This window comes from Cupressus sempervirens, chromosome 5, assembly GCF_028749045.1.
Source record: "Cupressus sempervirens isolate cs-2001-9-10 chromosome 5, ASM2874904v1, whole genome shotgun sequence".
NCBI lineage: Eukaryota > Viridiplantae > Streptophyta > Pinopsida > Cupressales > Cupressaceae > Cupressus > Cupressus sempervirens.
In genome coordinates this window covers 708,110,075-708,135,739 of record NC_143122.1, presented here as the reverse complement: position 1 = coordinate 708,135,739, position 25,665 = coordinate 708,110,075, and the positions used below count along the sequence as shown (strand labels likewise).

General features: G+C 39.3%; 1 protein-coding gene across 1 annotated transcript in view; it reads left to right on the top strand.

The window, feature by feature from the left end:
- The window catches only part of LOC149557952 (ATP-dependent RNA helicase DEAH11, chloroplastic-like), a 106,133-nt gene that overhangs the window by 45,054 nt on the left and 35,414 nt on the right, over positions 1-25,665 (top strand). Inside the window, exon 2 of the mRNA XM_089832400.1 lies at positions 6,069-9,219. Coding sequence (XP_089688526.1) covers positions 6,069-9,219 — 3,151 coding nt within the window. The remainder of the gene's footprint in view (positions 1-6,068; positions 9,220-25,665) is intronic.

The window sequence follows — 25,665 nt, the reverse complement described above, 5'->3', positions numbered from 1 at the left end:
TCTCCAACCTCTTCTTTTCCATACTCATGTCAGGATATGGAAATTTTCTCCCCTGCATTTGCATAATAGCCAATACTTCCTCTTTGGCTCTGCCACCTCAAGCATGTTCACACTTTTTTGTTTGGGGCAGTTGGCATGCTCGTGGTTGCTCGGTCCACACCACTTGCAAAGCATTCCTCTAGTTTGTCCACCACTCCGATAGTCATGTGTGAAATGTCCCCATTCATTATCATACGCTGTCCCTTGGAATCGTATTGTATTCTGCTCCTTGGAGTGTTATTATAACTGTTGTTGTTGCCTCTCCTATTGTTTTGACCTCCTCCGGGTGATGCTTTTGTGCTTGTGTTATGTAGAGGAGTAAAAGGAGGTGTGGATGGTTTTCCTTGAGTAAACAATACTTGAGCACTGCGGGCCTTCACATTGTAGGGACAATCCTTAATTGAGTACCCCAATACTTGACATATGTCACAAAATGCCTTTCGGGGACAATTATTCTTTGTGTGTCCTTCCTTCTCACATTCTGTGCACCATAGTTCTTTTGTCTCTTTTCACCTCCTTGCTTGCAGTTAGTTCTTGCATCATCCTCATCATGCCCTTCCGCAAAGCTTGGATAGTTTTAGACTTATCCCCACTTCCTTTCGAGCTCTCGCTTCCACTTCCATGTCTCCTTCCTTTAGCAATTTTGCTTTCACTCTTTATATCCATTGTGCGAGTACATGCTTCGGCAAATGATGATGGTAGAACAATTTTCATTTTCCTCCTTAGAGAGGGAGTTAGCTTCAATAAACCATCGTTTCTTTTGCTCCTCTGCAGGCTTGTAATCCAATTTCCCTATCAACTCCTTTAGCCTCCTGCTATAAGCTCTTATCGATTCATTTTTCCCTTGTCTCGTGTTGTATATCTCTGTTACGATCTCATCATCATCCCTTAGGAGTTTGAATTCTTCCTTGAATGGTGTGCGAAGGTCCTTCTATATGGCTTTCTTCCCGGTCTCCAAGTCTGCGTACCAATCAATAACCATACCCCTTAGGGTGGCAGGAAATGCCTTTAACCATTTATTAGTGTCATTCTCCCCATTTGCTTGCCATATGGTAATACAAATTTTACGATGTTGTGTCGGATCCTCAGTTCCTTCCCCTGTAAATTTAGGTAGTTTTTGCTTTCCTATAGCTATTCTATCTCTTCTGTTATTTATTTTCTAGGTTACTGGTGTTCATTAAGATCCTCCTAGTGTGCTGGCCTACTTGTACTTTAGATTTCCCGTACGACAGGTCCTGCTTACAATAGATTCTCGTATGTTAAGGATTCTCGTACGTCAAAATTTTCATATACTGGTATTCTTGTACCTTGGGATTTCGCATGTCAGAATTCTTGTACATGACAGATTCTTGCACGGGACAAATTCTCGTACAGGAAAGTTTCTTGTACGGGACAGATTCTCATATAGGATAGATTCTTGTACAAGATAGATCTCTTGCACTCGTACTTTGATATCTTAGAGCTAACCAAGTTCACACTCCGACCAAGTCTCCAACACTTTAGCCTTCGGGTCATTTTTCCACACAATCATATAAGGTTGGCGGTACTCACAAGCTCGTTTCGTACCGTGTTTTGAGGAACCACTCCTTGCTGGCTTCCTCTTGCACGTACTGACAACCGAGACTTCCCTCATTTCCACCAACCCTTGTCACCTAGTCCATTTTCCTTCCCCATGGCTCTTTACGACTCGTACTTGTGATAGTAATAGCCTGCCAATTATTCCATCCGCCTATAGTAGACCTCTAGGTTCGAACTTAGGCAACGACACCAAAATGTACAATGGTTAGAGTACATGATAGATCAAACATGAATTGGATATTACCAATACCAATCTAAGCAATTATTACCAATGGCAACTGTACCTGATATTCACAAGGGAAATAGTATTCTTTTTTTATTGCCAAGATCCAACAGTACATCATTCATGTTCCAATGTTCTTAAATAGTGCTCAATTGGTTAGGGAGACTGACAGACGCACCCCCTTGCTTCCTAACTGACTCAACCCAATTGCTAACTATCTTTAATTACATAAATGCTTTGTTATGCCCTACACACATCTAGTCTAGCAATAGATGGATGCAATATTGCAGTAACAAGAGGTGTTGAAACAAAGATAACGTCTCACAATGCATCGGCATCTTGAATGGTTCTTGTAGAAGACCCTGGTAAACCATTACTTTTATGGCATCCAATTGAAAATTTACATCTGTTGCAGACATGAGAGCCAAACGATGGAACTCTCATGCTATATAAGTAATGGTTTACTGGGGTTTTCTACAAGAACCTTTCAAAATGCCAATGCATTGTGAGACCTTATCTTTGTTTCAACACCTCTTGTTACTGCAATATTGCATCTATCTATTGCTAGACTAGATGTGCCTTATGCCCATGCTATACAAAGAGCACAAAATAAATCATTTTTCTACACTTGTTTTCTTGTTTGGAAAGTACAATTGGGGTCTTTTGAATCTCCCCCATTTGAGGTCATTTGAAACTTGCATATAAAATTAAAAAAAACCTTCTTGAGAAAGGTGGTCATTTCTTTTTGGATCTTGATACCCGTAGATTCTCTTTTATAGGTTGAAACTTGATAACAAGACTTGTACTAGGAATCATCCTTGTTATTCCGCGGGAGATTTTCTTTCGGTCAAAATACTTAAAAAGTTGGTCCAACTTTTAAAAGATCAATGAGGCCGGGGACTTGGTTTATTCAAAGGATAAGAGTTTTTCCTTGCCGAGTCTCTCTTTTATAAAATTTCACTTGTATAATTATTTCAGTAAGTGGAGGTGCCCTTTTCTTGCTAGCCACCTTTTATCCAAAACCTTTTTTTGTTCCTAATAGACAATTGTCGTGCTGACTCTAATATTTGTTCATTTTCTTTAGATTATAGATACGAGCAATCACTGAAAACAATGGACTGCAATGGTGGGCCTATGATTGGTCAAATATAGTGATCCTTGCCATCAAAATGGCTCGAAAGTTATCATTTTCTCTATATTTTTCATGTCAAGATGAATCTGAATCTTAGTTGGTGAGATGCTGATGCTATGCACAAAACATAGTGTGAATTAGGATATTTAAAACTTCAGGTTCAATATTAAAATTATGATGCTGAATTTGAATCGTGGTTGGTGAGATGCTGATGCTATGCACAAAACTTATTAGTGTGAATTAGGATATTTAAGACTTCAGTTTCAATAATAAAATTATGATATCAAGTTAAGCAATCTTCTTTGTTATAAAGATTTTCTGTATCACCAACATCAGAATTATCAGTGAAGTTAGATGATGTGGGAATGTGTGAAGAACCACAAACAATGCTATGGAACTTGCACTAAAAGTGTGCTCATGTTTTGAAGTCAATTTGTTATGGCTCCATATCCCACAACTTCAGGGGGGATTGAGGGCTCTGTCCCTAGATGGGTCAACAGGCAACATAATTTATTAAAAATAACATAAGATCTTCACAGCACCCGCCATTTTCATAACTTTTTAAATGCAATGTCAAAGGTGGAAAAAATCAAAGAAAGAAAGAAAAGTTATTAAGAATGAAAGAAGATGGATTTTCCCTAGGTTACCTTGGATCCTATTCCAACCCCACTCTCCTCTATCTTGACTGGGATAAACCTCCATCTGGACTGTATCTGCAGGTGGATCGGATTAGATCATGAATATGTTTTGAACTCAATCCAGATTGGGCTGCTCTGTAGGTAGATTTGGTAACTTTGCTTTTCCTTCGTGCCTGCCGTGCTTGAATCCTCGCTATTATCAATTGTGTGTGTGCTAATTTTGAGGAGCTGTTGGAATGTCATATAAAATATGGTTTTAACTATGAAAATGGAACAAAAAATTTCTTGGGTTTTATTTTTCAGAACCTTCCTGTTGGAGGTGTGGGAGCTTTATGTCTTTTGATAAGTGAATAACAGATTAGGGACTCGTATTTCGTTCATATTGTTTTACAATAAAATTATTGCATTGATTCCTGCAAATACCCTTTAACCATATCAAATTCAAAAAATCTATATAGGTAATCATGACATAGAATCATTTTTGAAGTAATATGTGGAACATATGTCTTTAAACAACCCACACATTTTTCTATTCCGGCTCATTAAGTCTGAGCATCTCCACCATTTCAGTAGGCACTTCCCCTCCAGTGCTTTGCTTTCCCACTCAAATCGGCTCCAACAACACGTTCTTGAGGAATTCCAACCCCTCTATTGCTTGTCCTTGCCAATAGTAGCCATTCATTTTGGTTCCCCCAAATCATCAATGGTTGCAGCGGACAGTTAAAAAGGTAATGTAATCGTGGGCATCATTTGTCGCTTTTCCAAAAGCCTGCTTCCTGTCCCACCATTGTCATAAGTGCCGCCACATCTTCCCTCCATATAGCCCAGACACATTGCTCCATAATCCTTTTAACTTCTGCTTTGCTCTCCCCTTTTAGGAGCCAAGAAAAAAACTCTGAGGACATGTCTAGACTGGTCCTGCATTTAACATCCAAATTGTGAAATTCTTCACCCAACAACATTTTCATGGCTTGGAGCATCATTGGGCAGTGTCACCTGAAAACATTTTGCAGCCTCTCTTCAGTAACGCTTCCCCTAAAAGTTATCTTCCTCAGACCTCAACTGAAGCTTTCTTCCATTTTTTATTTCTCCAAGCACCTCCATTTGCTATTTAATAACATCTGTGTCCTCTTATTCCCTTTTAACATCACTATTTGCCCCATCTTCGTTCTTCCCTGTCTTTTCATTGCATTTGGCTTTCACTCTGTATGTATAACCATAAATATCAGTTGTTGTCCAACTTTTTCCCTTCACTTGAATTTGTGCCAAACAGCTTGCATCATTTTGCCATCCTCCTACCATCTTTTGACGGCCAAGTGTGCCAATTGATCAGCTTTAGAATTGCCTTCATGATAAATATGAGAAATGCAGGAAACTTTGCATTCTTCCAGCAATTGTCATATGCCCCAAGTACTTATTTAATATCTGATCGGGGATTCTTGTTCCTTTATTGCACTCGGAATGATTTACAAATCACTTTCTAAATAAGGCTACTAAGCTGCCTGAATCTCTTCTTTGTTTTTGGTGTCATCCAATAGTTGTCAAGGTTCAAAAGCTACCAAGTTCCCTTTCCAAACGCATAGCTTGCAACCAGTTGCCTTGGATTCCCTCACCAAACCTCATCAAAGCTCACTTTAATCCATCCTTTGGAGGTATCCATTTTACCTTGCTTGTCACATCCTTCTGCAGATGAACCCTCCCCATCCATTAATGGGAAGATGTAAACATGCTATATTAATAATAGTTTATTAAAAGCAGTTAAATCAATTAAAGTGCTTTTAGCAAATAAACCTTTCCGCTTGTTTTGGGCATTGCCAAAACTGTCCACTAGAATAATTCAACAATATTGCATTGAGTCTCATTTGTCCTTCCTGCTCTGTAAATCCATTTCTTGTGGTATTTCAGTCCTGCTTTGCTCTTCTTGCATAATAGTCCAAACAATGATAAGACAGGGTTTTTGTGCATCTCTTAGTTCAAGTTGGCGATTCCAGCTTGCTTCTTGCTATTTTGCCTTGATTTTGAATACCGTATTCAACAGTGATTATCTTATTGAGACATTTCTCATTGGGGATTCTTTTGGACCTTTTAATGGGATGGACACCTATTGTGTATGAGTTGCATTATTTAAGTTGTTGAGGGGCACCAATATAATATTGTTTTGTTCACGAGTTGTTTATGTCCCTTTTGATGGTCTCTCTTTCTATTTTGTAAAAAATATTTTTCCCATAATTTTATGTCTGAACGGGATCTAACAAAGTTTATTCCAACTTGACTTGTAGGGCTAGTCACGACTATTGTATGGTGTGCATTGTGGCTTAAATTGGATGCAGTTCTGTATATTTCTATTCAATGATAGGAGATGCATAATTTAAAATTTAAAACAATCGCTTGCATTTCTCTATCTGATTAATTTTTGGAGTGCTTGTTCGCTTACATTCTCAATAATGGCCAATGGCAGGTAATGGTACTAATTGGTGAAACTGGGTCTGGGAAAAGTACCCAACTTGTACAGTTTCTTGCTGACTCAGGGTTTGCTTTGAAAGGTTCCTTGGTATGCACACAACCCAGGAAAGTTGCTGCAATGTCTCTTACACAACGTGTTGCAGGAGAATGCAGAGGATGTTATGAGGATAAATGCTCTGTTTCTTGTTGCACTGCATATGTACCACAAGAAAGACCCTTAGCCAAGATTACATATATGACTGATCACAGGCTACTTCAAATGTGTATGTCGGATACAGAGTTGGCACATGTGAGCTGTATTATAGTAGATGAAGCTCATGAGCGCAGCTTAAGTACAGATCTGCTTTTGGCACTACTCAAAAGATGCTTGTTGAAAAGACCAGAGTTGAGACTAATTATAATGTCTGCAACAGCAGATGCAAATACATTATCGGATTTTTTTTGTGGTTGTGTAATTTATCATGTCCCAGGAAGGAATTTTCCTGTAGACGTTAAGTATGTTCCGAATGAGGCAGAAGCCTCAGAAAGCTCTACTATAAAATATGGCCGGTTAAATATTCCTTCATATGTCACTCAGATGATAAGAATAATTGCTGATATTCATGCAAAAGAAGAGGAGGGAGCAATTCTGGCTTTTTTAACTTCTCAGTTTGAAGTAGAGTGGGCTCGAGATCAGTTTCAGAAACCATCAGCAATGACATTTGCATTGCATGGAAAACTCTCAATTGAAGAGCAAAATAGTGTATTTGAGGATGCACCTTTAGGAAAAAGGAAAATTATTTTTGCAACAAACATAGCAGAGACTTCTCTAACAATTCCTGGGGTTAGATTTGTTGTGGACTCTGGCATGGTGAAAGAGAGCAGGTTTGACCCAAAAACAGGAATGAATGTGCTGAGGGTGTGTCAAATTAGTCAGAGTGCAGCCACTCAACGGTCTGGTCGTGCTGGGCGCACTCAACCTGGAGTATGCTACCGCCTCTACACAGAAGAGGAGTTTAGTGCTATGGAATCCTATAGAGATCCAGAAATTTTGCGAGTTCATGTTGGCATTGCTATTCTCAAGCTTCTAGCTTTGGGCATTGAGGACTTGGAATCTTTTGATTTTGTTCAAGCCCCAAGTGAGGATGCTATTGAGATGGCCGTAAAGAATTTGTTCCACCTAGGTGCAGTAGATTTTTGCCAGGAACATTTAAAATTGACTGAATTGGGTTCCAACATTGTCAAACTGGGAGTAGAACCTCGATTAGGGAAGATTATCCTAGAGAGTTTTTCTCAGGGTTTGGGTAGAGAAGGCCTTGTTCTGGCTGCCGTGATGGCAAATGCAAGTAGTATCTTTTGCAGGGTTGGTACAGAAGCAGAAAAATCAAAGTCTGATCGATTGAAACTCCGCTTCTGTCATCCGGATGGAGATCTTTTTACTTTCCTTGCGGTTTACAAGGAATGGGAGAGTGAGCTCCCAGGGAGGAGAAACAGATGGTGCTGGGAAAACAGTATCAATGCTAAGACCATGATGCGGTGTAGAGATGCTATAACAGAAATGGAGTTGTGCCTTAAACATGAGATGAATATAATTGTTCAAAGGCACTGGTCCTGGTCACCATTTTTTCCTAACCAATATGGAGTAGTGTTGAAGAGAATTATTCTGTATTCAATGGTGGAAAATCTAGCCATGTTTTCAGGGTATGATCGTTTAGGCTATGACATAGCTGCTACAGGGCAGCAAGCATATCTTCATCCTTCGTGCTCGCTGTTAGTTTTTGGTAGCAAGCCTACCTGGGTTGTCTTTGGTGAGCTCTTATGTACGACAAGAGAGTTTTTAGTCTGTGTGACAATTGTAGAGGAGGATTGGGTTTCTACAATACAACCTCTTCCTTCATATGATATTTTTCTATTGAAAAAGCTTATAATGCAGAAGAAAGCAATTACTGGACTTGGGAGATGTCTTTTAAAAAGATTCAGTGGGAAGGCTAATTGCAATCTACATTTTCTTGTTGATCACATTCAGCAAAGATGTAACAGCCATAGGGTGGGTATAGAGGTTGATCACGATAAACAAGAAATACAACTTTATACTACAGCAGAGAAAATGAGTCAGGCATACGGGTTGCTGGAAAATGTGGTGAAATGTGAGCGGAGGTGGATGCATAATGACTGCATGGAGAAGTTGCTATTCTTTGCTCCTCGCGGAAAGTACTCACCTTTGGCACTTTTTGGTTCTGGTGCAGAAATAAAGCATCTTGAAATGCAGGATAAATACTTAAGTGTCGAGATTTGTCATCGAAATGCACAGATTCTTGATGACAGAGAACTATTATTACTGTTTGAAAATTGCACTGGTGGCATAGCTGGTTTCCAAAAGCACACGGGGGCAGGAAAAGAAGGATTGGGTACTGAAAAGTGGGGTACAATAACATTTTTCACCCCTGAAGCAGCTCAGAAAGCAGTCTTGTTTGGTAATAATTTGGAGCTAGTAGCTTCTTCCTTAACTGTCTCTCCTTTCTACATGACTCCTATAAAGGATCATAAGAGACCTGGATTTCCATCTGTCAGAGCAATGCTTACATGGCCTCGGCGGCTGAGTAAGGGAATGGCTGTCATTCGATGTGAATGTGAAGATGTTGATCGAATTGCATTTACCTGTTCCGGTATGGTCATAGGAAGATCGCTTGTGCATTGTAGACGTGGGAAAACAGTTGGATCTGTTTTTATGACTGGTCTAGGCACAGAGGTCTCTGAAAGCCAAATATTGCAGGCCTTGCTACGTGTCACTGATCGCAAAATTGTTGATGTTGGTCTTATTCGACAGCATGCTAGCCCACAACCTTCAAGTGCTAGTTGTGAGACAGCTTTGTTACAGGAGCTCATTAAGTTTGTACCTCAAGACAAGTGCCAGGTGATTGTATACAATTCAGATCCAAAAGATTTCACTACTCGTGCCCAAGTTACATTTGATGGCAGCATGCATCTGAGGGCAGCAATGGCATTAGCTCATCTTCAAGGAAACGTTCTTTCTGTTTGTATGCCTTGGCAAAAGATAACTTGTGAACAAAATTTTTATAGCACTATTCTTTGCCCTGCTCCAATTTATTCTGTTCTCAAAGTGGAATTGCTCAGCCTGATTGAGTCTTTTCAAAAGAAAATTACAGGTACTTGGCAAGGCTTTCTAATTGTTTTGTGTTACTTGTTGCTTTTGAATTAGCAGTGCATGTTAACTTAAAATACAAGATGAGATAAAATCTTTCTACTTTTATTCCAGTGTCTTATTAAAATTACATGATTAGCTCATAGGTTTAGCATATGCCTTTTACAATGCTAAATGTTTTTAACCTGTTGAAACAAAGCACTTCCAGCTGATGAAATATAAACATGCAATACCTAAAGATTTCATTTTAGGTCACCAACAGGTCAGACACTAGTTAGGTTTTTGAAACCCCTTTTTAAAGCTTACAAGAATTCATTTTCTATTTGTAAGTCTCGAATTGGGTAAGGTATTTCAGTTTCATTACCATTGCATAAATATTTTTCCTTGGGCAGTATCGGTTAATGTACTTGGGGACCTATTCCCCCTAAAAATCTCAGGGTTTTTAAGATGGAAACATCCTCAACATTTGGGAACAAGGCATAAATGCTTTCCTTTTGCCCATCCACTACCTTGTTGTCGGGAAACTTGGGTAGTTAAACAGTTAGACATAATCATGCTGGTTGCACGGGTGCGACGGTTCTCGTTGCACCCCCTCAGACATTATATGTATGAACCCCCTTCGTAGAACGGGATATGAAATTGTGTAAAATACTATTGTATATGGTGATAATTGAATGAATGAAATGCTATTGAGTTCTCTCCTTATTCTGTGTTGAGAGTACATTACTTTTTGTCTGTATGCAATAAGTTCTTGTTACCCCACGAGGGCAAACATTTGGCATCGTTACTGATTGAACCTCAGAAGCAATGAGGGGAATGGAACACAACGACTAGATGGGAATACCTGTTCATGATATCACAACCAATGTTGTGGGAGTCACAGAGCTTTTTGAAGGAGAACATGCTCTGACCACTGTATAACGCATTCTGTTTTGGGCTGCTATTGAAACGTTTGTACGAAGGGAGGTGAGACAAGAAGTGACCAAAGATACCGTGTGGGACACACTGAGCCCCATTGCAGATAGAGTTTAGACTATTGGACGAATTACCTTGTTTATTGGCACAAGCATACCTCGCTCAGAGGAATCAGAGGGAGGAAATTGAACTAGAACAATGCTGCCAACAGATCCTACAAAAGTTTGCTGAAACCAACCATCGAGAGGAGGAAGAACGTAATGGGACCCGACGATGGACCAACCCATGAGCTTTGGGTTGTGGGAAAGAAGAATAAAAGGACACTTGTAAAATTGAAATCGTAGTGTCTTAGAGTTGACCCACGTTGAATGAAGAAATATATTAATAAAAAGTATTCTGTTTCATTATGATGTTTTGTTGAATTGATGCCCAAACTATTAAATAAAGATAGAAATAGGAAGGAGCAAATAGATGCCTTGCAAACTACACACCAAGCTTTAATTTTCGCATAGCAAGATGAACGGTAATGGAGGTTAAGGCAACTTGCCGAGGTATAACCAATCAAAGGGTTGTCCGACAGAGACCTTAGAGGTGTTATAGAGGGTGACCACGAGGATGCTATGGGAGGTGCTATCGCCGAATGGGAACACTTGGGTTTTCCAAAACATCAAGAAGTAAGAAGTGGTGCCTTGTTGCTTGAGGAAACAAGGCAGAGTTTGAATTTGATTGAGGAAACACGAGAACAATTCATAAATCTTTCCTGCACACTATGGGCGAAGGAAACACGAAGGAGGAGTTTAGAGGGAACCGATGTGGCAAGAGGTGCCAAAGCGGCATGAGCATGGGGTAGCCAAGATGACTTGGTTGATCCTTGCACATTGAATGAGGGAATACAATCTGGTAGCCCAAACCTTATGTTCAACCCCACCACACCTCAGTGTATTAAAGGCAACATTGGTGCACAATCACAGAACTTTCCACCACCACAAGGGGCATAAGAGCTAATAGTTATGGTCTCAAACAAGCAGAAATGGCCCAAGTTCAAGGGTCAGGCGAAGGAGGATCTGGTTCGTCATTGTTGAAATTGCAAGACTATCTGGACCGTTAATAGAGTCATTGATCAGGATGAGTGGGTCCACCTATTTCCGGCTAGACTAAGAGAGGGAGCCATTGACTGTTACATTGGTGTATATTAAAAATAAATTGATGACATGGCCGAAATTGAAGAAGGAATTCTAGATGGAGTTCATGTTATTGCGAGACGACAATGAAATCCTTGCAGAAATCTACTGTACAAAGCAAGGTAAGAGTGAGTCTATTAGAGCTTATGGGCTACAGTTAAAGGAATTACTAGGAAAGATGGAATGTGCTTCAGTAGACAAATTAAAGAAACGATGGTTCATCGAGGGACTAAAAATTTCCCTCGGAAAGGAAATGAAGATCGTACCTCCTACATTGTATGAAAATTCATACAACTGTGCAATGAACTTGGAGAGCAAAAACAAGACTTCCAAGAAAAAGAAGTCATCAGACAATGTGTCCTCAGAGGGACGCAATGATGAGGAATTGAGCAAAATAGTATGTGCCTTATAGAAAGATAACTAAAGTACAATTAAGGAACTAAAGGCATCAAAAGAAGGTTCTAGCAAAACAAAGGAGGGCGAAGTGTGGTGTACCAACTTCAAAGAAGCTGGACACACTAAAGGTTTTTGTGTTATGAAATCTTTTTGCGATATCTGCTAGATCATGGGACATTCTACTAGAGAATGTCCCAACAATATGAGGGTTAGGAACCAACAAGTGTTGTTCACACAAGAACAATTCTCCACATTTGGTATGGGTGCTCAACAAAATAATAATATTGCGACATTCGACAGCTATAGAAATAACCGTTGGGGAGGTTGAGGGAATGACAATAACAACAATAACACTTTGCCTGGATTGCCAAAAGGAGGAAACTCCGTAGAAGTTGTGCAGATGGTGTGAGCCCATAGACCATGAGGACACCAACTGCCCCAAGCCTTGCGTCAACCTCCTTGACGTCGAAGGGAGAAGTATGGAGGAAGAAATCATGGTAATCACACGAGTGCAAGCCAAGAAGACCACATTTTCTAACCCTAGTATGGAAAAACAAAGTGTGCTCGAGGCCAAGGCCGAGATTGAGAAAGAATTGTAGGCTCGAAGGGAGCCAAAGGATATCGTTGACCCTTTTGGTTGAACAATGGCGGGGCAATATTCTGAGGTAGATGATGTAATTAGAAATATTGGTAAAGGTCAAGGAGCTACTTGACACAATACCCCACCTAAAAATAGCCCTGCTGAGCAACTCAACCGCTCCAACAAGTACATTAGAACGAACTGTGGCTCTTGGTGGTTCTTTAGTAGACCCAATGATACTTATAGTAAACAACAAACAACACCCTTCTGTAGTAGAAATGGGTATTTTAGACACCATTCTCACTTGCATTGTTGATGGTGGATCAGGAGTGGATTTTTTGTTCGAGGACACTCGGAAGAACCTCACGAAGCAGATACTGTGGCCGTCGACCTTTAACCTCTTGGGGGTTGACCAAGATGGCACACAACTGTTTACCTTGAATTTCATAGTAATCCCTCTTCAACAAAAGGGATATGATGCCATCCTAGGGAGAGATTGGTTGGTGATTGCCAAAGCCAATCATAGTTGGAAAAAGAATATCATTCGAGAAGGGGGGGTGGGGAGGGAAAGTTCGTGATTGACCTATGAACTTAGATGGTAGGAGAAGAAATGTGATCCTTGAACTTTGAATTTGATATCGAAGTAGATGAAGGGAAAAGAGGTATGAAATTCAACAACGAAGGGATATTGGAATTGGGAGAGTGCTCGGGGTACGATGTAGACTCCATGGATGGCTTATTCCATTAACAAATGAGCGGTTGTGAACTATTCAATCCATCTTGTAATGTGCTTGAAATCGAGGAAGAACCGAATGGATTCCCTCTAGAATATTAATGAATATAAGGAAGGAGATGCTCGAGTTAAGGAAAGCCCTACCTGCCAATTCTTCAAGGATGAACCTATCTGATACAAAGAATCCAAATTGAAGGAGATAATCCTGGGAGATGAGAAGAACCCAAAAACATCCCGATGGGGTATGATTGGAATCCGGTACTAAAGATGACAACATTCAAAATCTTCATGGAGTACAAGAACGTGTGTGCCTGGACATACAAGGATTTGAAGTGTGCACCCCTGGAGCTATGCGTACACCAAATTCCTTTGGTTTGCAGAGCCCAACCCTTATGAAAGAGGTTGTATTGAATGAATCAGAATTATGCTGCGAGAGTGAATGCCGAGATTGAATGAATGCTGGAGGCAGGTATCATTTTTCGAGTTAAGACAAGTGAATGGGTTTCTCCCATTGTCATCTCCTTGAAGAAGGAAGCAAATCAGGTCCACATCTGTGTGGATTTTCGATGCCTCAATGTGGTCACTATCAAAGAGCCATTCCCCATTTTGTTCACTGATAGCATTTTGGAGGAGGTAGAGGGCCACTAATTTTATTCATTTATGGATGGGTTTTTGTGATATCCCTATATAGGGTTAATAAAATAAAAAATAAAATAAAGATATTACAGTATCATAAATAAATAATAACATTAGATATATATATATAAAAATAGTTACCTATAATATAATATAAAGTAGCAAGGAATCCTTCATTATAGACTAGTTAAAAATGAAGGAGGAGTTTGGCTTTATTCCTACCATATGAAGAAGTCACACATAATTATTAAACTACTATATAATATATAACATGTAGAAAATCTAAAATCTTATATGTATACAATATAAAATATAATTTATATATTAATAATATCCTTGCTAAATGTAAGCGTATATGATTAATGAAAAAGTCATGACCAAGAGTCATGACCGGTCCCTCCATAACACATATATAGCTTTATCAATATCAAGAATGGGAAGGGAGGAAAGGTAAAAACAAAAAAAATATATTTCATATCAGCAGATCCAATTCAAGAAAGATGCTTTCATACTCATTTACATATCATGCTATAAGAACTACAAACAGCCATTAACATGGAGGGAGGTCCACAATTAGTGAAGTAGTATTCGATAGAGCCAACAATGGACATAAGAAAACCAGCCAAAAATCAGAGCAAACAAATTAATAGACTTCTCACCAGTGACATGGAGTATCAGCAGCACCAAGCAGGAATACATTATGGGAATGATATCGGCCACATCGGATTTACCTTAAGGCAGAGATTAAGCCACGAAGTCGAGCAGAATAATAAGATTAACCCAGACATTGGTAACCGACGAACATCAGATATGCGAACTACTAATCAAACATTAGAACAAAATATAGAATGGAACATCAGACAAGCAATCAAAAATAATAATTACCGCATCAAATGAATAAATAGAAAACGTATTCGGGATTACCTATCTCAGAGTGGAGTTTGAATAGAGAGTAGAAATGTGGAGCCATGTGAGCCAAGGAAGTCAAAAACAAGACAGAGAAACAAAAAAACAAAAAAACAAAAAATATATATGTGTGTGTGTATGGAAATTCCTGACATCAGTCAGAATATACACTGATAAAAACAAGCAGCAAATAGAGAACAAACAAATACATAGCTGCCAGTGTAAACAAGTATTCAGAGCACATAATAGAAAGTTAACGATGGGTGAGAAGGAAATCGAATGTACAAGCACTGTGGCACGTGCATATAACCAGCGGCAGTTTCATCAAAACATAGAGAAGACAAATCATTTTCTAATAATTCCTATCATCAAGGATGAAAGGGGCAGGTTGAAATTTAAATCATAGCAGCCCGTATAGAAGTGCACAAACAGGTAGACTTGAGACATTATTCATTGTGGGTGGATATAAGCATACTAGATGAATGTGTAGGAGAGGTCCCCAAATGTGAATTGATAAGACAAGCATACTTAACATTGATAATTGTAACAAAAGGTAACAATAAAGATAGAGCAGAGATAATAAGAGATAAAGAGACCCTTGAAGATACTTTGTGATCACTTCGTTAAAAGTTAAAAATCACAAAAGCAATACAAGTTCAGAGGTATATATATATATATATATATATATGAATGTATATATGTACACACACACACACACACAGACACAATTTTCTTTAGAGATTAATTGGTGAACAAATTATCCAATTGATAAACTCATAATTGACAAGAACTATATAGTTCTTCTAGAGACCAAATTAATCTTGGAAGAGGACATCCATTGTGGATGTTGAGTTCTTCATAAGGGAACTTAGAGACTAAAGGACATTCATAGTTGAATGTCAGAATCATAAGGGAATTTAGAGACTAAAGGACATTCATAGTTGAATGTCAGAATTTCTAAGAGGAATTCCAGAGAGAGATTTGTAGAGAATCTCTTGGAGACAATATATATTGTAGTGGTTAATCATATGCATATGTCAGAGAAGAGACTTGGTTAGAGGTGGGATCTCTACCAAGTAAGGTCTAAGAGATCCCAAAGGCCTTAGGGAAGAACTCCTCATATGACGATTGCGTAATTGAGAAATAATTCTCATTAGAGGGTGTTAATGAACATATTGTCCTTTGAGAAAATGTGTGCAAATCTGACCCTGAGTACCCAAGTGAAAGGATAAATCAACACCAACAGTTGGATAGGTTATCATGGAATTGATAACCTTCCTCTGAATTTTATCGGGTACAGCTCCCCGTATGAGATGTTCAATGAATTGATTATGAATGCTTTTAACCAGAAAGCACAAAAGGACATCAAGCATCTATCCGTAAATACAGCGTAGATGCGTGAACCTAAACAACTACAAGAAAAGAAATGGTAAATGATACAAAGCCCATTCACCCCGACATATTACAAAGGACGAAGTTAAGAAAATATATTTTCCATCTTCTTGAGAAGGTGCAGAAACAAAGCTATGGAGATGTAAAAGCAAATTGTAGAGAAAACTGAAGTGACACAAAGATCACGATTAGTGGAAAGTAGATTGCTCAAACTCCAAGTTTTGACATACAATTAACTTTCAAGCCCCCCTCCTTTGAAGGCATAAAAATGCATTTGCTATTATAATCACCATTAATGAAACCTAAAGTTTTTCTTTGCATTTCAAACAAACACAACTCTCTTATTTCTAACACACACAGTTCAGAAAGAAAGAAAGGAAAACCCTGGCTCTGCCCCTCATGATCTTCACAAGAAAATGGACTAATGCTGGAAATAGTCTGGAGAAATTTCCCTCTATGCTGTAGCACCAAGTCTGCTGTACTGGAGAGAAAGATGGAACCCCTTGCTGTCCCTGATGTTGGCATATTTATCCTTCCTGTCGTTGGTTCTTTTTTTGTGTTTGGGTAACTGATTCTTGGGATAACTCCTCCGATGCCTTGGAATTATCTTCTTTCTTTTCGGATTCCATGATATGTATTTTTTTATCCTTTTCATGTAAACACAAGCCTCCCTTAAAGTGTGATGACTAGTGGCCCAATTTTACTGCTTGGGTGCATAACTCCTTATAAATATATCATATTTTCTTGCATGAAATCTGACATTCACTCAAAGTGGGCTCGGTCCTCTGTGTCTTTTCACTTGCGGGCGTCTTAACTACATTCTTCCAATTGCCTTCATTAGCAGGAGTTGGAATCCCTTTTTCCTTGGCATACTTTTCTAATTTGTACATCATGGCATCGTTCATCATCTCCATGTACATTTGAAGTCTATCATGTTTAATAATCCTATCTGCTTCAGGACTACAAACAGACCAAGGTGAATATGGAAAGTATGACTATGCATTGTGAAATTTATAATATGCCGCAGCTCGTTGATTTTGATATAACCACATATGCGTTCTTTAATCAGTTTCCATGTTTACGGAGGACTCATGGCCATGTACACCCCTTTGAATGGCATTATTGAATACATTCCTTTATAACATCACACTCATTGTGTACTTCTGGATGATTGGCTATAACAGGAACTCGAGCTCCTTTACTTGCAGAGAAAACATTATATGGATCCAAGGTCCCGCTGTTAAAAGCATCGGCTTTGATAGCCATTTCCGCAAGCTATCTTTATCATTGTTCCTTTATTATTCTGATGATTTCAATATCACATTGGACGCAATCTCAAACCTTGTGTGATCACTGTCTAGCAGCTGCATGAAGGGCAGAATCGGTGTGTGTCCTAATCACCAGCAGTTAGAATATCGCAGGTGTGCATATGTGAAGGCACACATATCATTTACCAGAAGCTGACATCTGTTGCATTTATGTGAGACTGTCTAATGCAACATTTTTGCATATAAAGAGGACATCTGCCTTATGGCAAGACGAGCCATGATGCTCTCGTGTTCCAGGATAAGAGAATGCTATATGCATTTCAAAACCCGAGCCCATGTTTCAACATCCGTCTCACATCTGTGATTCTACAGAGCAAATCATTGACTATCATACTAGCGAGCCCGAATTTGCATGTTTATCATTTTTACACTGTCTAGCACTGATGAATATTTTGGTGACAGCGTTCATCATTATTATTTCTTTGTTGTCGCAGACTACCATTAGCTATGATGCACAGAAGTTTGTGTTTTGGCCTGTGGCCCCATTGGTTATTTACCACCATCTTTTCTTATGCCTTATTACATATGATATGTCGTGGACTTCAACCAAGTCCATCAATAACACCTGCCACTGGTTCTTCATCATTTTCCCATTATGATTTGTTTTTACAAAACACGATCCCTCCTCATGCTCGATAAGACAGGTATTCGGGCTTTTTGAATGCCACATTCCAAATTGGTATTGTGAAGAAAAGGCTCTGTTATTACTTTTCATATACTCTCATATAATTGCCATCAGAGGTTGACATTGGAAGAGAATGTTGTGCTGTGATTAATATATCCCTACTAAATACAAAATAATCATTAAGTTTTTTCACTTTACTCAGCTCCACATCAATAACAAGAGTGAGACGACCTCCTTTATTGCTTGTGCACCAATCAGTGAATGCATTTCATGAGTCCCGTGGTCTATTAACTTTTGCCAAAGTTACAATAGTGAGCCTGCTGCTGAATTGAACTCCGCGGACACTCAATTACATTGAGATCTGGGTTGGTTTATGGTCTCCAATTGCCATTTGATGTGTATGAGTGCAGATATATTGATAATTGCTTTCTTTGAACCCATGCATAACTCTTAAAGAAACCTCCAATCATCTCATTTTCATACTCCTAACGCAACAGCTTCAAACTCATATTGAGTTATAGTGGAAACCAGACTTTCTATGCTCCTTCGAGATCACTGAATCTTTATTGATGAGCAATGTACATTTCTATGGTTAAATGATCATTATTATCCCCACAATCTTCTTATGTAATATTTCAAACTAGGAGCACAGGACTGCACCTTTGAGTTTTGAAAAGGATTTCAATCTAAATCTGCATCTAAATCCAAACAAGCCGAATCCTTGAACTATTGAACTTATTTGAACTGTCTTAAGCCTGTCACATCACACGAACTTTTCTGAATATAGAATAAGCCATATTGAATCAACAAGCTCGTAGGATCATTTGGACCCGTTCCAGCAAACTGAACCACTTCGAACTTCTGAATAAAGGAACCTTGAAGATTTATCATGATGGTATTCTGTCCTTTGACTAGGGTGCCTTCCCAAATTATGACCTCTGAACTTCTGTATTGACCTTGAATCATGGACTGGAGTTGGGCTTTGAACTTTTCTGAATTAACGAATCTGCATTTCGAAGCCAGAGTCTGAACTTTGCTTATATTGAACCTACAGGATGGGTTATCTGAACCACTGAACTGCTTCAAACTACTTTGAACTGAGGTTCAAAGTGGTTCGAAGACATGAATTACAAGTTTTAAAACCATGTTCATATTGGGTACTTACAGAGGGTTAGGTGATTCGAGAGAAGTTCTTTCCCAAGGATTAGGAAGGGTAGTAAGGGATAGCATATAGATCTTGTAATTAATTACCTTATCTTTTCTAACCTGTTTTAAGATTTGGATATACATCTTTATCATGTACTAATGAATTGTTGCAGGTTCCAACATTCATTCCTTAAGTTAGAAGATGGGACATTACAATTTTTTGGTTATAACCAAAAATCCATTGTGAAGGAAGATAAATTAAGCAACCTTTGTAATGGAAGATAGTATATACGCATACAATTAGATGCTCCTCGGCCTTTGCAATGCACCAACAACCTTTTAGTGCATCACCTTACACATCTTTGAGAAGATGTTACTAGGAAACCTCAAAGCATTTTTGGACGATTGGTCCATATTTAGTGGGCAGGACAAGCATGTTGCAGCTTTAGGTGAGTGCATGGAATGGTGTTAGTGAGCTCACCTCACACTCAACTCGAAGAGGTGTCAATTTATGGTTCCACAGGGAAAGTTGCTTGGCTACATAGTCTACAAGGCATGAATCAAAACAAATCTAGACAAAGTTCCAGTGATGGTGGAAATGGAGGCACCTACAGATGTGACCGGAGTCAAATCCTTCCTTGGCCACATTGGATACTACCGCCGCTTTATCAAAAACTTTGCACAAATCTCATCCCTGTTCGATAAGCTCACAAGGAAGGGGGAGTTGTATGTTTGGGAGAAGGCAAAAGAGTAAGCCGTTGAGGAACTAAAACCAAGGTTGTTGGGTGTCTACTTTCTTGCATTTCCTAATTGGGACAAAGAATTCCACGTACACGTGTACACGTCAAATTATGCCATTGGGCTACCTTGGCTCAAGAAGTGACGCATGGACTAGATCACTTGATATATTTTGCAAGTAGATTATTGTCCAATGCAGAGAAGAATTATAGCACCATAGAATGAGAAGCCCTCAGAATGGTCTACTGCGTTTAGAAATTCCAACACTACCTGTTGGCCACACCATTTGCTTTCTAGGTGGACCACTAAGCCCTCATGTACTTGGTCAATTAACCCATTATTCAGGGGAGAGTAGTCAATGGCTTTTGCTACTCTGAGAGTTCACATTCAAAATCATTATGTGGTCAGGGTGTAGCTATGTGATTACCGATCAATTGTCATTTATTAAGTTTGACGAGCCACTAATCAGAATGAACGATGACTTTCCATGTGCACATTTGTTCTAGATTGTCGTACTTCCTCGGCACTAAACAAGAAAAGGGGAGTATTTGTCCACAACCCAGTTTCCATGGGCCATGCCAGATGGAGAACGAAAAAAATTGGTCCTCTGGAGGACATTCTAGTTAATCAATGGCTTCTTGTACAAAATGGGGCCAGACCAAGTGTTGAGATGGTATGTGTTGGAAGAAATACCTGGAGTGCTCAGGGAAGCCTAGAAGGACCAACAGGACGACACATGGGTCTGATACGACAACAAGAAAAGTGCTCTTGGCAAGCCTGTGGTGGCCAACATTACATATTGATGCAAGATGGGTCATAAGATGTGACACTTGTCAACGAGTAGGAAAACCTCTCAAACAAGACTTCGTGTTGCTCAACCCTTCCTATGCCTAGGAGTTGTTTGAAAGGTGGGGGTTAGACTTCGTCGGAACCCTTAAAGGTTAGTCGTGCCTGAAGGTGTCGATATATCGTAGTAGCCATTGAGTACTTGACCAAATGAGTAGAAGCGTGTGCACTGCAAGACAAATCAGCCTTGAGCACTGCAAACTTCATTTATGAACAAATAATAACGAGGTATGGCATTGTGATTCAGCTAACTAATGAAAGAGGTGGTCATTTTGTCAACCATGTTATAAAATTTTCCACACGCTATCAAGTCCATACCATCCTTGGGTGAATGAACAAACAGAGGCAACAAATAAAATTTTGGTAGGCAGTGAGTCATCTTTAAGTCGTGTGAAGATGAGGGTGAAGATTGGGAGGAAAAATTGCCCTTAGTGCTGTGGGCCTACCGCACCTTATACAAGGTGACCATGGGGCACATGTTGTTCAAGCTCATGTTTGGACAAGAGGAAGTGCTACCTACTGAGTTTATGGTCCCAAATTTGCGTATAGCCATTGATGATCGGTTGGGCGATATCGAGAGCTTGAGGGAGAGGCTCTATGCCTTAAACAAATTGGATGAGAAAAGGGCGATGGTTCAGTGGGCCAATGAGGTGGTGCAACAACGGAGGAAATTGCGGCACGACAAACATCTAGATGAGGTTTACATCGGGTCAATTAGTATTGAAATTTAATGGAAGGGACGGAATCAAGCCTGACAAAGTCAAAGTAAATTGGTTAAGACCCTATAAAGTTCAGGAGGTTGGAGCCAATGGAGCTTTCAAATTATGGTCACTAGATGATAGAGAAATCCTTGATGCTGTGAACAGTTTGAAACTCAAAATTTATCATCAGAGCTGATAAGGTTGGAGAGATGATAGTTCAAGAGCAGATAGAAGGTATAATTTAGGCTTAGGTACAAATTTAAAAAACAAAAATTCAAAAAAAGAAAAAGAAAAAGGAGAAGGAAAGAGGAGTGGAAACATCGGATGGTGGCAACACCGAACAGTGGGGCCATTGAATGGTGGAAACCATTGTTGGCCAAAATAAATGCCCCATGTGACACATAAAAGGGTGCCGATGCATTTGAAGGAAAAAGCCACCAATGACAACTATAGACACAAGGTGTAGATTGGTAAAGATTCCCCAAAGGGAAAAATCACTATACGGTTCCGGGAGCATTCAAAGACGAAAAAGTGCATCACAGGACTGGAGGACAATTGCAACGTTTGACAAGATGGGACGAGATCATGCATCGTAGAAAAAATAGGAAGTTGACATAGTATAAGCACAATGGAAGAAAAAGAGGACTAGGAGCCGCGGAGGGAACTCAAAAAACCATCAAGGGCAAGTCATAAAGCAATTGTTGTTAGGAATATAAAACAATATGTATCAAATGCACTTCGAAGCCAATATGAGTGTTGTTAAGCCATCCAACAAAGATGAGCAAATATTGTGAATGGTGATTATATTTGTACGATATGGTGGCCCAAACACACTTGTGATGGAAAGGAATTTGAATTGTTTCACAACAAACATCCTAGAATTCCCGCAGTGATTTGATTATGCCATAGGGTGAATGTAGGACATCGAGCACGATACGACATGATCTCAAAGGAAATACTATACGGTGAGGAAAAGACTATTAATGAAACGGATAAGTTGGCATAGGAGTAAAGTTGTAAAAGTAAGCTGTATAAGGTAGAAGATACCGTTGGAAGACCAAAGCTTTTTTTTAAACGGTTTTTTCAATTCGCAAGAGGGAAACCAAAATACATTCAAGAGGTAAGAGATAGGAAAGCTCAACTATAGGCAAGAAGTTCAGGTATGGAAGCTAAGGCAAGAATTTAACGTTCTGGAGTTTGCATTGCAGGACAAATGGATGCAACTGCCAGTAGAAAAAAGAAGATACAGCCCAAGGTTTAGAAGGCTGCCCAAAAGAATAGGTTACATGCCAAACCTTTACATTTGAAGGACTCAACAGATTGGAATGCTGAAAATGGTGGCAAGAAACGTTGGGATGAATGAGTTGAAAAAGTTTTTGAGGAATGCCGGAGTTCATTGGGCAATCCAAATGCCTCTATTTCCTATCCGAAATTTCATCATTACTCTACAAACAACAATTAATACATTTGATAGGCGTACAAGGAAGAGCACATTCGAGTGTAGGAAGCATGTGGTAATTGTTTCCGTCATAGTTGTTGACTTCACATGAGTCTTTGGCATACCTGGACAAAAGGGGGCACGGAGTTGAGACAAAGACATAGAAAATGACACAAGAACGGAAGGAGTTCTAGATCAACCACATTTCTTGTCTCCTCACCCCAACAAAGTTAGCATCCATGGTGAAGGCAACTAAGGGTAGAGACTTTTCAGATCCATCTCATAGAAGTAATGGGAGAAGAAATTACACAAAATAAAAGGATAAGATGAGATAATAATATTAACATCCACGAGAAACCAACAAGGCTCATGGGACTGAGCATACAAACAGAAGAGCCAGCCAAGCAGAAGCACCAAATGTTGACTAAGAAGAAACAAAAGCAAGAAACAAAACAAGAGAGAAGACAAGGTAAGGAACTAAGGGTCCTTGTCACAAAGAAATCAGTAATAGAAGGGTAAACCCGTGAACAGGCCATAGTCTTAGAATGTTGTGTAGAACCGCTGTAGGACTGCCGTTGCCTGGAGAGACTGGTGCAGTGTCTAACCGATCTAGAATGAGAAGTACTGGAAGGCCTTTTCAAACCCCGTGGAGGAGACAAGGGAGAGAAAAAGGCAGTAATGAGCTGATTTGAAGGAGAAAGGATATAAAAGATGGAAACGGAATAAAGGACTTGGAAAAAATCTATAAAGCTGATAGAGGGGAGTACAAACACATAGAAAGGAGTTATAAAGTATGCAAGAAAGGAGTGCCCAACACAACTGTACACAAGCATATGTAGGCAAAGAAGTAGAAAATACAAAGGAGAGCCGTATGTAGGCATTTATACACGTAGAAACAACAAAGTATACCTATACGCAGGCATCCATATTAGAAACCACAAGGAGTACTGTACATCGTACGCATATTGAGCAGAGTTTTTGTACACAAAATTTTGTGCGCTATACAGATAATGGATTGTAGCGCTGTACAAAGTATGCAAAACACTGTACCTAGGAAGTGGTTGAAAAATTCTTATGGAGCACATGAACCTCGATTGTCGTACTTGGTACAAAACAAAGTAGAGGGTAGTGTGGTACAAATCACTCAAACAACAAGGAAGGTCATACAGTTGGACACTTGGAGGTTAAAAAGGACTGTGAAGCTAACATAATAAAAGCCACCTGGAAACTTAAAAAGCTTTAGAAGATGGTGAAGATAAGCATAGGCAACTTGAGCAGAGGAACAATTATTGATTCAAGAAAACACAAGGCAATACAAGTGAGGAAAATGGCGTCTGCCACTAATAAGGACAAAGGGAAGGGCACGAAAAAGATTACAATTAACACTCTTACATTCAAAAGTGTGGTAGGAAGCAAATGCAAAACATGGTGGTTAAATGTAGAAGAAATCCATGTGTTGAAGGAGGCTTTACACAAGGAAGAGGTAGATAAAATCATTTTAATGCCAGTTTTTGATTTAAAGGAATTTGATCCTGTGTTAAGAACTATGGTTACTAGATATGATAAGAAGGGGCATAAGTTTGTGATTCAATATTTTTAGTGAGTATTTCATAATCTCCAAAAGAGAGAACCAAAGTATTTGGGGTCGCTAACCGAGGTCATGACCCTACAAAAATGACAATGGAGGAAAAGAAAAAATGATTGAGGCTGATGTATAGGCAATCTCTCAAAACAGGAATGGGACAATATTCTAAGCAAGAATAGGAGCATAGGACTGAAGAAAATATATATAGCTAACTTGTTGGTGGGAGCGAAACATTGGATAGTGCCATCTGGATGTTGCCCATAGGAAATGGGTTGAATGAAAGAGGGTTTACAACTGGGCCCAACTCCTTTCAAAAAGGTTAAGGGAATTGTTGCAATTAAAGTGTAAGGCATTTTACATGCTCATATTATTCTTAGAGGCGGTTTGACCACAGGTTGTCTCGGAGCACAGGAGGACATTTGTAACAGCAAATAGAATGGAAGCCTACAAACCATCTATGGCATATTATTTCCATATGGATACATTTGGAATGGGCATTGGAGGGGGCGAGCCACAAAAGAAGAAACTAAGGCACATGGTGACACAAGAGACTTCTATTCAAATGTAAAGCATAGGCCAAGAGGAGGGAAGTTTAGATGAAGATGGGGAAAGTACAGGTGAATCTTTGTCTACTTCAAACTTCGATAAGGAGGAATTTCGACTAAGTCACATCAAGGGCGCACCTTGTGACATTTCATTCTTGCCAACAAAAGATGGACCATTGCCCAGGGCTGTACCCCAACACGTTGAGATCTACATACAAGGAGGCGCTGAAGTAATATGACACGATGATCGTATGTTAGCTGATCGTACAAAAGATACAAGGAAGTTTGTATGAAGGGTACAATACAAGATCGTATGCAAGAATTCCATATGGCTGAGGTTGTGGCAACAGATCGTACGAAGATGGTAGTCAGTGCATAGCCAGTGAAGGACTGTACGATGTTGAATTGCACGTGGATAGGAAATAACCATATGACAGATAAGGAGGGAATGCAAGCTACACATGAAAGCACAGGAGGAATGAGTGAACCACTATTTCCTCAATGGGATGCGAAATGAATTTCCTTTCCAGCAGTAGCGAATTTGGTTTCTCTAGATCAATTGGCTTAGACTAGGGTGGTAGATCTTCGATCCGACAAGAGGGCTGCACGTAATGTGAAAATAGATACTGGTAGAATTAGTAATCTTTCCTTGGTTGTGTTTATTAAATGGCCAAGGCATCCCTTATATATTTTTTCATCTTGTCCATGTGTGAGGACAAGTCTTTTTTGTAATTGCTTTATTAAGGAAAATAGTTTATT